General features: G+C 44.8%; 1 protein-coding gene across 1 annotated transcript in view; it reads right to left on the bottom strand.

Moving 5' to 3' along the window:
* Positions 1-3,415: 3,415 nt before the first annotated feature.
* Positions 3,416-13,529, bottom strand: part of LOC141063248 (gastrula zinc finger protein XlCGF66.1-like) — an 815,244-nt gene continuing 805,130 nt past the window's right edge. The window contains exons 2-5 of the mRNA XM_073557318.1: positions 5,965-6,114; positions 5,656-5,835; positions 5,449-5,572; positions 3,416-5,365 (exon numbers count right to left, since the gene is read on the bottom strand). Coding sequence (XP_073413419.1) covers positions 5,223-5,365; positions 5,449-5,572; positions 5,656-5,835; positions 5,965-6,042 — 525 coding nt within the window. The 5' untranslated portion in view covers positions 6,043-6,114 and the 3' untranslated portion in view covers positions 3,416-5,222. The remainder of the gene's footprint in view (positions 5,366-5,448; positions 5,573-5,655; positions 5,836-5,964; positions 6,115-13,529) is intronic.

The following is a 13,529-nucleotide window of genomic DNA, read 5'->3' as shown; positions in this document are numbered from 1 at the left end:
GAACAGGAAAAAGGCTTCTCCCCTGTGTGAGTTCTCTGGTGCTTAAACAAATTTGATTTCCAGTTAAAACATTTCCCACATTCTGAACAGGAAAAAGGCTTCTCCCCCGTGTGAGTTCTTTCGTGCTTAAACAAATCTGATTTCCAGTTAAAACATTTCCCACATTCTGAACAGGAAAAAGGCTTCTCCCCTGTGTGAGTTCTATGGTGATGAACCAAATGTGATTTCTTTGTAAAACATTTCCCACATTCTGAACAGGAAAAAGGCTTCTCCCCTGTGTGAGTTCTTTGGTGACTAAGAAGAGATGATTTCCTCACAAAACATTTCCCACATTCTGAACAGGAAAAAGGCTTCTCCCCGTGTGAGTTCTTTGGTGCTTAAACAAATCTGATTTCCAGTTAAAACATTTCCCACATTCTGAACAGGAAAAAGGCTTCTCCCCTGTGTGAGTTCTTTGGTGCCTAACCAAATTTGATTTCTCTTTAAAACATTTCCCACATTCTGAACAGCTAAAAGGCTTCTCCCCTGTGTGAGTTCTTTGGTGCTTAACCAAATCTGATTTCTTTGTAAAACATTTCCCACATTCTGAACAGTATAAAGCCTTCTCCCCCGTGTGAGTTCTTTGGTGCCTAACCAAATCATATTTCTGGCTAAAATACTTCCCACATAGTGAGCAGCAAAAAGGCTTCTCCCCTGTGTGAGTTATTTGGTGCTTAAACAAATCTGATTTCTTTGTAAAACATTTCCCACATTCTGAACAGTAAAAAGGCTTCTCCCCTGTGTGAGTTCTATGGTGAGTTATAAGCAGTGATTTACGTGCAAAACATTTCCCACATTCTGAACATGAATATGGCTTATCTGCTGTGTGAGTTCTCTCATGTGTAACAAGATGTGAATTCTGAGTAAAGCATTTCCCACATTCTGAACAAGAAAATCTATTGTCTGTTATGTGTATTTTTTCATGTTTAAGAAAAGTCTTTTCAAGAAACCTATTTCCATATTCTGAATATGAAAATGGCTCCTTTCCTTTACAATCAATTAATTTTTTAATCCTTATTTTGTGACTTTGATTTTCCTTAGTAGTTGGTAATGAACCAAAAGATGGGACCTGTTTCATAGGATCAGATGACAGATCTTTGCTGTGAAGGGATGATGGTATATGTGGAGTAATCGCATTCACTTCAATTGGATCCTGTGAGATCTCAAGATCATCAGATTTAAAAATTGAAGATGTCAGCGTTCCCTCTGATCTCCTGGTACAGTCCTCTGCTAAAAATAAAACCAATTAATAATTTTGAATAAAATTTTCTCAAATTTTATACTTTTGGACATTTCTATTTAAGCTGTCCATAAAAAATACAAGCTTTTAAGAAATATTGAATTATTCACCAAGACAATGACAGTTCACAGTCTAATCAAAAGCCTCATAGCATGAACCAGCGCATCATTGTGTTCAATGGTTTGTTCATTCTGCTTCCCAAACATGGAATAAAAAGCCAACAAACAATGTAAGTGTGAGTATAATATAACTAGTTTTTCTTCTCTTTCAGGTTACATCGGGGGCTTATCCACAGCATTACAGAATGCTGTAGATAAGCCCCTGATGGCGACGCTGAAAGGCCAAAAATGTGGTGACAGATTCGCTTTAATTTACGGTGTGTGTTTCCTGGAGCACAATCTGGGCATTATGTGTTGGGTAATAAAATGGCAAATGTGCAATTTTCATGTTGCAACATCCAGTGCGAGCTAATTTCCGTAAAGTGTCACTACTCCCATAGAATAATTCACTGAGGGTTATAATTTCCATAATGGAGCCACTTTATGGGGATTTCTACTGCTTTAGTTTCCTGTAATTGTGTTATATTAGGGCATCTGCAGATGGTGTGTCCCCTCTCCACTGGAATCTGCTCCTGCGATGTTTGATTCCATCACCAAGCAGCGCCTTATTTATTGTGCAGGCGTTGCTGGTAATAGAAGAGACGTCGAAACCAGAAGCTCTGGGTGGCGCTGGCTCTGTCCAGCCACTAAGATTAGGGTGCCTGAGACCAGTAGTTCCATCCAGCCTGGCAGTATGGGTTTGTGTGCTGTCCAGCAATCTGGTAGTAATCTGCTACCTGCTTAAGCCAATTAGAAAGCACCAAACCCTCCTAAAGCTTGAAGCCTATTCCCGGAATCTGCCAGATACAGCCTTGTTCTCCTCTGGTTCAGTCCTCTGTGCTCAGCTGGTGTATTTGTCCTGGTGAAAACTCTCTGGGTAATTAGAGTATGGGGCTCGGTGGCTCTTGGCAATCTAAAGTATCGTAAGGGCCAATATTTTCTGTCAGATGAGTTTCAAGAAGAAAGATTAGACATTTACGGATACCTTTTTATAATAGTGCAGAGCTGAGGTGCCTTATATTTAGATCTCAGGCATTAGGCAGAGGTAATGGAGACCTTATTTTAAAGGCTACCAGGTAGTTGCAGATCACATAAGTGAGGCAGGCCGATCCCACCATCATCAGACTACCATACAAAATGAATCTGTACAAAAAGAACAAGAATAAAAAACATGTTACCGTATTTTTGGGATTATAAAACGCTTTGGATTATAAGAGTTTGAGGAGAAAAATAGGAAAACATTTTTTTTTAATAAAATGGTGGTGCTTCTTATAATCCATGCGTCTTATTGCTGTGGCGAAGCGGGGTCCAGGGTCGCTTCTCGAGGAGGCAGGAGTGGGGTGATGCTGCAGGCCGCAGGGTGGAATGAGGGGGGGTCCGATGTGCAGTGCACCGCTGCGAGTCTTTGGTGCTGCTGGGGTGCCTGGCGCTGCTGCCTGGGGTGTCCGCTGCTGCTGTCCGGGGTGGCCACCGCTGCTGCCCAGGGTGGCCACCGCTGCTGTTGCCCGGGGTGTCCGCCGCTGCGAGGGTGCTCTACCAACATGTCGTGAAAGGCCAGAGGCCCCTGCATAGCCGTGGTTTCTTCCTGTGCGGTGGACTCCGTGAACATGGCCGCCGGGGAGCCATGCATGCGCAAATGGAGATCTCGGTATCAAGATCTCTGGAGATGAGATTTCAGCCCTGAAATTAGATCTCAGGGATCTAGGAAGCCAACAGCATCATTACCCTCCACTTTCTCTTACACGCCCAGCATAATATTTTCCTTCATGTGACTTTCTATTTTGTCAGCACATTCTACATACGCTGTCATTTGGCTTTATAGTTACAGATCTGGGCAGGTAACGGTCAGCGTTTTGAGGCAGGTTGATCCTCCAGGTTGTAAGTTCTATAGAAAAGGATTTTCAATGCCCAAAGTGATTTGAACAGTTTTGGGTGGAGGAGAATGTTCTGTTCTAGAGGCAAAATGGTGATCATGGTAAAACGGCCGGACTACAAATCTGTGACTTCTCTGAATTTAGTGGTTGCTACTCACCTTGGTGGTCATATGTGGGAATCTCTTTACACCGCTCATCACCCCTCACATATGTCTCTGTAGTATTAATATGGGTCAGATCTTCACCCTGAAACAAATATTGCAAAAGTCACCGACAGATAGAGAAGTCCCATCTATGATCAGCTCTAATCCTGCTATCTCCACCGTTCTCATTACACAAGTTGTTGGAATATGTTTAGTGCAACAACTCCATTCCTGTCTACGAGTGTTTAGTTGCTAGATTTGTATGCTGTTTATAAGGTTTAAAGTTTAAAAAAAAACACTCTCAGAGGCTCACACAGGGAGAGCATGTGACTGTACTTCCTGTTTTCCTGCTGTGTCTGTGTATGAGAGAAGCAGCCTGTTGTAGATGCTGCACAGATAAAGGCACACAAATGATTTATTCCTGATCTATTAAGCTTATCATATATTGTTCCTGAATAAACAAGTTCTGTTGACACACGCTTGGAGAGAATCGTGGGTAATCCGCTGCCAACAGAAGTTCTGTGACATATTAAGAGAAGTATAGAGTCTACATCATAGAATCATAGAATTGCAGAGTTGGAAGGGACCTCCTGGGCCATCTGGTCCAACCCCCTGCTCAAAGCAGGATTCGCTAAATCATCCCAGTCAGATGTCTGTCCAGCCTCTGTTTGAAGACTTCCATTGAAGGAGAACTCACCACTTCTCGTGGCAGCTTGTTCCACTCATTGATCACTCTAACTGTCAAAAAGTTTTTTCTAATATCTAATCTGTGTCTCCTCCCATTCAGTTTCATCCCATTGCTTCTAGTCTTTCCTTGTGCAAATGAGAATAAAGTTGATCCTTCTACAATGTGACAGCCCTTTAGATATTTGTAGACAGCTATTATGTCTCCTCTCAGTCTTCTCTTTTGCAAACTAAACATTCCCAAATCCTGCAACCTTTCCTCATAAGACAGGGTTTGCAGACCGGTCACCATTCTGATCGCTCTTTTCTAAACTTGCTCAAGTTTGTTGATGTCTTTTTTAAAATGTGGTGACCAAAACTGGACACAATATTCCAGATGAGGTCTGACCAAAGAGGAGTAGAGGGAAATATAGAGCCTATAACCTGCAGTAACCACCGATCGACCAAACCGCTGCACGACCAGCTCTACCCCCGCCTACTGTATTATCACCCATCCCTTGAAGATTGTGAGCCCTCGCGGGCAGGGTCCTCTCTCCTCCTGTACCAGTTATGACTTATACTGTTTAAGATTATTGTACTTGTTTTTATGTATACCCCCCTCACATGTAAAGCGCCATGGAATAAATGGCGCTATAACAATAAATAATAATAATAATAATAATAATAATAATAATAAATAATGACTTCACGTGATCTAGACTGTATGCTTCTGTTAATACATCCTAGAATTGCATTTGCCTTTTTTGCTGCTGCATCACACTGTTGACTCATATTCAGTCTGTGATCTATTAGTATACCCAAGTCTTTTTCACATGTGCTGTCACTTAGCCCTATTCCTCCCATTCTGTATATGCTTTTTTCATTTTTATTGCCCAGATGTAGTACTTTGCATTTTTCCCTGTTAAAAACCATTCTGTTAGTTGCTGCCCACTTCTCCAGTTTATTTATATCTTTTTGAATCCTCTCTCTCACGTCAAATAATTATTCTCGTCTACTCCTTCTTGGTCAGATCTCTTCTGGAACACTGTGTCCAGTTCTGGGTACCACATTTAAAAAAAAAAATAGAAAAGCAAGAGCAAGATCAGAGAAGAGCTAACAGGATGGTGAAATAAAACAAGACTGAGCACAAGACCTTCACAGCCATCTACACATCATAGGGGAGATCTCCTGACACCTTCTCTCCATCTACGTGATGATCCTGAGGAGCACTGGGATCTTCTTGGTTACAGTCCTGTGGAAGAAGAGGACGGGGACATCTCTCTGGTGTTGTCCTCTTACTGGATAGATCTGGAGGAAACACATACAGAGACTGAATTCATTCTCTACATACAGATAATTATAGGCCGTGTGTATTTAGTCCTGTCTATTACCTGGAGATGTGAGGGGCTGGGGAACCTCCATTATGACGTTCTTGTACAGATCGCTGTGTCCTTCTAAATATTCCCACTCCTCCATGGAGAAATAGACAGCGACATGCTGACACCTTATAGGAACCTGACACATACAATGATACCGTCATCCCCCCGATCCCTTCACAGTGTTACTGTATAATGTCCCAGCATTCCCAGCAGTGTCACCTCTCCAGTCAGCAGCTCAATCATCTTGTAGGTGAGTTCTAGGATCTTCTGGTCATTGATGTCCTCATGGATCAGGGGGTGAGGTGGAGGCCCCGTGATTGGGCTCATGAGTCCTCCCCATCCCTCAGACACAGGGTCCTGACAGCGATCACTAGAGGTCTTCTTCACCACTGTGTAATCCTGGTTATGGAGAGACACATTAATAAATCTCACTCCAGACATTTCCAGAGTCCTCACCTCTCCAGTTCTGTCCATCTGTTGTTCCCATAGATAAGAATGATGTAATGTGACGTCATCAGAATCTCTCACCTCTCCAGTGAGACGGAAGAGGATCTCTAGGGCGAGGTGTAATATCCTCTCCGCCATCTTGTCTCTGTCCATATCCATCCTTGATGGGTAAATCAGGAAAATTCTCTTCTGTAGAAGATCTTCACTGAGAGGATCCGATATTGTAGAGACCTGAATGAGAAGAAGATGATCGGATGTAACATCATAAGAATCCTGTGTAATAATACAATTACTGGAGATAATAAGGGAAACATATGAGGAGATTTATTATCTTACAGGGTTTAGTTTTCTTCCCTGACATCTACTAATAAAACCTATATATTTAGGCCCCAGACAACAAGCAGTTTCCTCCTCGGAGTCGGCAGCTGAACACGTTCCTCATAGACTCATCTTCCATAACGCTAATTCTCGTCTCATTACCGACACTGGAATCGGCATTAGCAATACTGCAGGAGATATTCATTACACGCGACATGAGAAATAACTCCTTCATGATGAGGACGACATCTTCATCTTCTACTACGGCTCTAGAGACAGATTTGGCCAGAGTCGGTCACTGCCTCCATCCCCACCGGCCGTCTATATGAAGGTTTCCCGTCTTCCCCGCACTGGAATCTTCTCTCACGTTAGATCTCAGCTCTGAGTCACACACAGTAGTTTGAGGCTTTTAGAAAAGATTTTTAGTTTCCACAAACACAACGGACAGAAATGATCTGATCCCAAAGTCTCCATGTACAGTGATTTATGGGGATTATTTCTGGCCTTAGGTTTTCCTATATTAGAAGAAAAACTCCAGAAAAAGCCGATATTAAAATGTTTCTAAAGAAAATTGGCTCCAACAATTCTTGTAAGAAGAAAAAAATATGCAAAAAGCAGAATACACATTTTATCATTTTTCACATGTTAGGCTACTTTCACACATCAGGTTTTCGGCGTCAGGCGCGATCCGGCGTCGTGCCGGAACGCCGGATCCGGCAAATGTTTCTGAAAACCGGATGTGACGGATCCGGTTTTCTGCCGGATCCGTCTTTTTCTGGACAGACAAAACCGGATCCGTCTCATCCGGTTCATCCGTTTTTCTATCCGTTTTTTCGACGGATTACGCCGGATCCGGTTTTTAAAATTGACCCTTGTGGCCTTCCGAACGGGACTGGCTACTGGAAAACTATATATAGCGTGTTCCTACAGCCCTTCTTTGACAGGTTGTAGAGGAGAAAGTGCAGGTTGGAGAGAAGAGCAAGTTACTGGCGAAGATGGATGTTGTGATTGGAAATATTTTGAAGAATTTGGCGGATTTTACAGCGGAGGCGAATCGTTTGAGGGTGATTGTTCTGGAGAAGGAGAGAGCGAGACAGCAGCGCATCAGGCATCGTAGACAACGTTTGTGGATCCACCCCATCACAGCCAAGAGAATGACGCGTGGGGTCTATTCTACACTATGCATGGACCTTCGACGAAACCCGGATAAATTTTTTGGATATGTTAGGATGAAAATGGAGAATTTTGATAACTTGGTGGAGCGCATTGCACACCTCATAAGAAAAGCGGACACCTATTGCCGCTTCTCTGTTTCACCCGCAGAGCGTCTGATGGTGACTTTAAGGTAAGCCACATTTATTGGATATGATCGCATCAGAGCACACTTTCACTGCAATCTTGTTGGTGGTAATTTGTATCTCCAAGTGTTATAGGTCAGTTTTGGTATGTAATGCTGTGATTTAAAACTAATTTATTGTTTTTTAATTCCCCACAGATTTCTTGCAACTGGAGAATCCCTTTCGTCACTGCATTTCCAGTACAGACTTGGGATTTCCACCATATCTGGAATAGTGAAGTACACATGCCGTGCACTGTGGGACTCCTTAGCTGAAGAGTTTTTACCAGAGCCCACAACAGAGAGGTGGATTGAAATTGCTGACAAGTTTCAACAGATATGTCAGTTTCCAAACTGCTTGGGCGCTGTGGACGGGAAACATATCCGCATTGTAAAGCCAGCTGGATCGGGATCGGAATATTTCAATTACAAGAAATATTTTTCAATTGTCCTCATGGCCATCGCTGACGCGGAATACAAATTTATTGCGGTTGATATTGGGGCCTATGGCCGCTCCAATGACTCTCAAGTTTTCAAACTGTCTGCCATGGGGCGTAAACTGTATGGAAACACCTTCCAGTTCCCACCACCTAGACCGCTGCCGCAAACATCTGGTCCACCTATGCCATTTGTCTGTGTAGGGGATGAAGCCTTCCAGCTGTCAGAACACCTTTTGAAACCGTACTCTAGCAGAGGATTGACAAGACCAAAACGCATTTTTAATTATCGCCTCACAAGAGCAAGAAGAATGGTTGAATGTACCTTTGGTATTCTGACAGCCAAATGGCGGGTCCTATTGACTGCGATCAACCTCAAGACAGAAACTGTGGACGAGGTGATCAAAGCGTGCGTGGTACTCCACAATTTTGTTATCTGCAAGGAACCCATTTCCATTGAGGACACCTCTGAAGAAACCACCTTGCAAGATTACCATGACATTACCACTAGAAGTTCTGTGACGGTTTCAGTAATGAGGGACAATTTTGCACTATACTTTATGTCACCTCAAGGCAGAGTACACTGGCAGGATGACAGAGTGTGAAAGATTTGTGCCCTAACCAAACTTGTGTACCTTCTGGACCAACAGTATATACCTTTGCCAACCAAAGTTGGCTATCTTGTCATGGTCTCTATTTTTAGCTTTAGGCCACAGGTGTGTACCTGGTTGTGTTTTATGCAAAGTATTTCACCTTTTAACAAAAGTTGTGTACATTGTTAGGAAATCACCAACAATAAACACAACTTTTTAGGTGAAATACTTTGCTTCAAACACAACCAGGAACACAACTGTGGCAAAAAGCTAAAATTTACCCACAGTTATATACCTAGTTTTGAATACCATTTCACCTTTTAAATACCCTGTATTTAACCTTTTTCGCCGCAGAAAGAAATGACAGACAACCAGTGTAAAATAATTTAACTTTTATTGAAAAATGTTTTTTTTAGTAAACTTTTTTAAAATTTTAATAAACTTGTTTAATAAAACTTTGAAACTATAAAACTGAAACCATAAAACTGGTCATTTTTATTTAAATACACACATTATAATTCTGTGTAGTGTGTGGTGGAAATACTGCTGTAGGGGCTGCGGGACACTTCGACACTGGGAGTGTGGAGAGAGGACTGGGATCGTGGTGGGGAAGGAACAGTTAGAGGTGAAGGTGTGGAAAAAACTACAGAATGGGTGGACATGTGGGAAGCAGAAGAGGTGGTGGGTGGTGGAGTGGAGGGTTGGGCAGGGACTGTAGGAGCAGATGATGTTGATGGCAAGTTGTATGGGGAAGGAGTTTGGTATGGGGCAGGTTGCTGGAAGTGGGGAGATGTCTGGTACGGGGCAGGTTGCTGGAAGTGGGGAGATGTCTGGTACGGGGCAGGTTGCTGGAAGTGGGGAGATGTCTGGTACGGGGCAGGTTGCTGGAAGTGGGGAGATGTCTGGTACGGGGCAGGTTGCTGGAAGTGGGGAGATGTCTGGTACTGGGGAGGTTGCTGGTACTGGGGAGTTTGCAGGTACTGTGGAGGTTGCTGGTACTGGTGAGGTTGCTGGTGCTGGGGAGGTTGCTGGTGCTGGGGAGGTTGCTGGTGCTGGGGAGGTGGATGGTGCTGGGGAGGTGGATGGTGCTGGGGAGGTGGATGGTGCTGGGGAGGTGGATGGTATGTAATAGGAGGGGGAGGATGGAAAGTGGCTGGAGGTGGATGGTATGTAATAGGAGGGGGAGGATGGAAAGTGGCTGGAGGGGGTGTAGATGTAATAGGAGGGGGAGGATGGAAAGTGGCTGGAGGGGGTGTAGATGTAATAGGAGGGGGAGGATGGAAAGTGGCTGGAGGGGGTGCAGGTGGAGGAACTACTGTGGTGGGAGGAGGAGGAGGTTGGGAGGTAACTTGCTGGAGAGCAGCGTGGCATGAATGCATTACATGCATCTGCTGGGCAGGAGAGAGCGTTTCCATGCGCTCCACAACAGACCTGAAAAAGGTGTGGTTTGGCGAAGATCTTGCTTCTGAATGCATGGTTTGCAGAAGTGTCTTCACCTCCAGAATGCTGGAGTTGATCTGCTGATAGCCTGCGGATATTTGCTCTGACAAGACTTTTAGACAGTTCTGGAAAGATGCATTCAGATGCAAGAACTCTGGCGCATAAGTCTTTTCCTGACCCCTCTGCCGCTGCCGCCCAGTACCCGCAGGTGTACTAGAGGTGGCAGGGGCAGAAGGGTGGGGTAAAGGGAAAGCGATCTCCTCACCAGCAGCTTCATGTAATGTAGGCGGCCACGATGCTCCTGTGCTGGTGGATGGGACAGATGGGTCGAATGTGTGGGAAGGCTGGGAAGGTGCAGATGTACCGGGGCGGTCGAAGTGTCCCTCGGTGCCGGTCTCCTCAGGGATCGCCTCAGAAGGGTCCAATCGTGCCGGCTCCCGAGTGCTGCTCACCGTGCTGTGGAATAAAGAGAAAAAAAAACAATTAAAATACTGACATGGTATGGCCCTGGCTGAAAAATTTTTTTACATATAACATTTTTTTTCACATGTGGTGTGTAATATTTACCTTCTGGTGACCATTGTTTCCCGGAGGAACGACAGGGCTTCTGCGTACTTGTACTTGCTCCTGCGTCCTCCAGATCCACTCGGGGCCCGCATCTCTTTATTGAACTCCTTCTTGAAACGATCCCTCACAGACCGCCACCGATTCACAATTCTGTTCCCTGAAACGAGAAAGGACAAAGTGGTTAGTATACAACATCAGTGTTTCACAAACTCCAGTCCTCATGGTCCCCAGGGGTCATGTTTTCAGGATTTCCATAGTAAATAGAAATCCTGAACACATGATCCGTGGGGACCATGAGGACTGGAGTTCGGGAAACACTGGTTTAAATCAAGCAAACGGTACTGTATATACTTACGCTCTTTAATCTGGGCCCGAGCTTCGAGGTCCTCCCAGCGGCCCACAAGGAGAGAACAGATTTCCTCCCAGAGTCGTCGGGTAACAATCAGGTCAGCGTGGCGGCGGTCAGCCATATTCCATAGCGGCTCCCTTTCTCTGACGAGATCGATGAGGCGGTCCACATCAATCCCTCCATCCTCACCGTCAGAGTCGGGAGCACGCTGTGAAGGCTGTTAAAGAAAAAGACAAAAATAACATAATTAGCCTCCACAAAAGAAATGAAATAAAAAGTGCAAAAAAACAAAGCAAAAATATTTATACTTACACGCTGGTGACCGCCGCGTTGCTGTCGCCGACGACCCTGGGAGGCACTGCGAGGACCTCTTGGCCAAGCACCAGATTGGGAAGACTAGAGAAGAAAACAAAAAAAGTTATGTCTTTGGATGTAGGCATTTGTTTGCTGTGTGTGGTCTGCAGAACATTGTTTTCTATGTGTTGTGTGTAGTGTGATGTTGTGTTTCTGCGTTTGATGCAAAAAACTTACGAATTGTGAGCCCACTCCAAGTGTCTGTCCACCCCTTCCTTCTTCTTCTGGGAGCTCCTCTTCATCTTGTGATTCCTGTTTTGAAATTAAAGGCAATGAATAGACATATATTACAGAGAAGATGGATTTTGGAAATAAAAACTTACCGTCAAACGCTGACGATGCGAGGGAGGGCTCCCAGAAGATGTGCTGTCCTCTTGCTGGCCAGACTCCATGGCTGTGGGTGGTGTTACAGCTGCTGCCAGTGAAGCCAGTGCTGCTGCTGCTGCATCTCTTGGGCGGCTGTTGAATAAAGAGAAACAAAGGGCCAATGAATATCTTGATATTCAATAGCCCTAGTTTGGAGGAATGGGGGATTTGATAATTACCGTCTCTCATCTGCTGCTGGACTCCCCTCCTCAGCATGTTCTATTTGCTGCTCCATTTGGGGTGGTGGTGGTGCGGATGGTGCTGCAGTGGTCTCCTGCCTTCTCCTGCGCCTGGTTGCTGTCTTGGGTGGCATGTTGGGTGTGGCTGTGGGTCCCACTGTCTTGCTTTTATATATGTCTTGTGGGCAGAGCTACTGAGCATGCTCAGACCAAAAAACCGGATCCGGCCGACGGATCCGGCTTTCGCCGGATCCGGCGCATTGCGGCGCTCATAGGCTTTCGTTGTGTGAAAAAGCCGGACGCGCCGGATCCGGCGTGTCCGGCTTTTTCGACGGAGACAAAAAACGTTACAGTCACCGTTTTTTCCAGACGCCGGATCGCGACACATTGCCGGATCCGGCGGAAACCGGATGAAACGCATGGCCATCCGGCGCGATCCGGCGCAAATGCAAGTCAATGGGGGGGAAAACGGATCCGGCATTGCATTTCGCCGGATCCGGTTTCTGTCAAAAGCGCCGGATCGCGCCTGACGGCGAAAACCTGATGTGTGAAAGAGGCCTTAAACATTTATTAAAGAGAAATGAATCTGTTTGGGCCTCAGAACATAGATGTACACCGCAGGGATGGCACAGATGAGGCTGCAACAAAAACCCTGACAGTTTATCCATTTGCTGCTGTGAAAAGCAAACATGACATCTAAGAAGGTGTGACAGAGTTTGGCTGAATGACCCCCGCCCCCAAGTACTCGATAGTATGGGGCGGCCTAGTTACTCCGATACTTACATGCCTAATAATGGGGTCTGGGCTGCAATGTATGAAGGTCTATTAGGCTGGGCCAGAGGCAGCGTCCAATAAGTTACCTTATAACGCCCCCATACACATTACACTAAAGTTCCATGAAAGCACTGATTTGGGGTTTGGCCGACCATATAATGTATTTGGGGGCCTCCTGACAGATGATGTCAGGGCAGAGAAGGATCTAGCATCCTGAATTTCAGAGGATAATCCGTGTGTTCTTCCTGTAGATAATCCTCCTCTAGAGGAGTCTGGAGGCGACTCTCTCATACAGACCACAGGAAAGCTGGAATATTTGTGTGTATGGGGGAGTCGGGAGAGATCGCCGTCTGCCAAATGACCGTTCAGCCAAATCTGATCTCATGTGTATGGGGCCGTTAGTGTTACACTATCAGGCAGTGATGATACACGGCACTACAGTAGTACAGGGCATCACCGGAGCCATCAGAGGCTTGTATGTTGTATGATCGCACTGATCAGAGGGGTTTAAAAAAGGTTTAAAGTGGAAAAAAAATCACAGTTTCAGCAACAAGAAATATCCATCACTATATGGAAAGCAGAGTCACTGCACAATGTTAGTTACGTCACGTCCATAACTACTTTATTATACTCTATTATCCTGTACACATTGGAGTAGATAGAAAAAAAAATCTCTCTATCTATATACACTGTTCAAAAAAATAAAGGGAACACTTAAACAACAAAAAATAACTCCAAGTAAATCAAACTTCTGTGAAATCAAACTGTCCACTTAGGAAGCAACACTGATTGACAATCAATTTCACATGCTGTTGTGCAAATGGAATAGACAACAGATGGAAATTATTGGCAATTATCAAGACACACTCAATAAAGGAGTGGTTCTGCTGGTGGGGACCACAGACCACATCCCAGTACCAATGCTTTCTGGCT

This window comes from Dendrobates tinctorius, unplaced genomic scaffold, assembly GCF_039654945.1.
Source record: "Dendrobates tinctorius isolate UK_male_01 unplaced genomic scaffold, ASM3965494v1 ptg000249l, whole genome shotgun sequence".
Taxonomy (NCBI): domain Eukaryota; kingdom Metazoa; phylum Chordata; class Amphibia; order Anura; family Dendrobatidae; genus Dendrobates; species Dendrobates tinctorius.
This window is presented reverse-complemented; position numbering and strand designations above follow the sequence as displayed.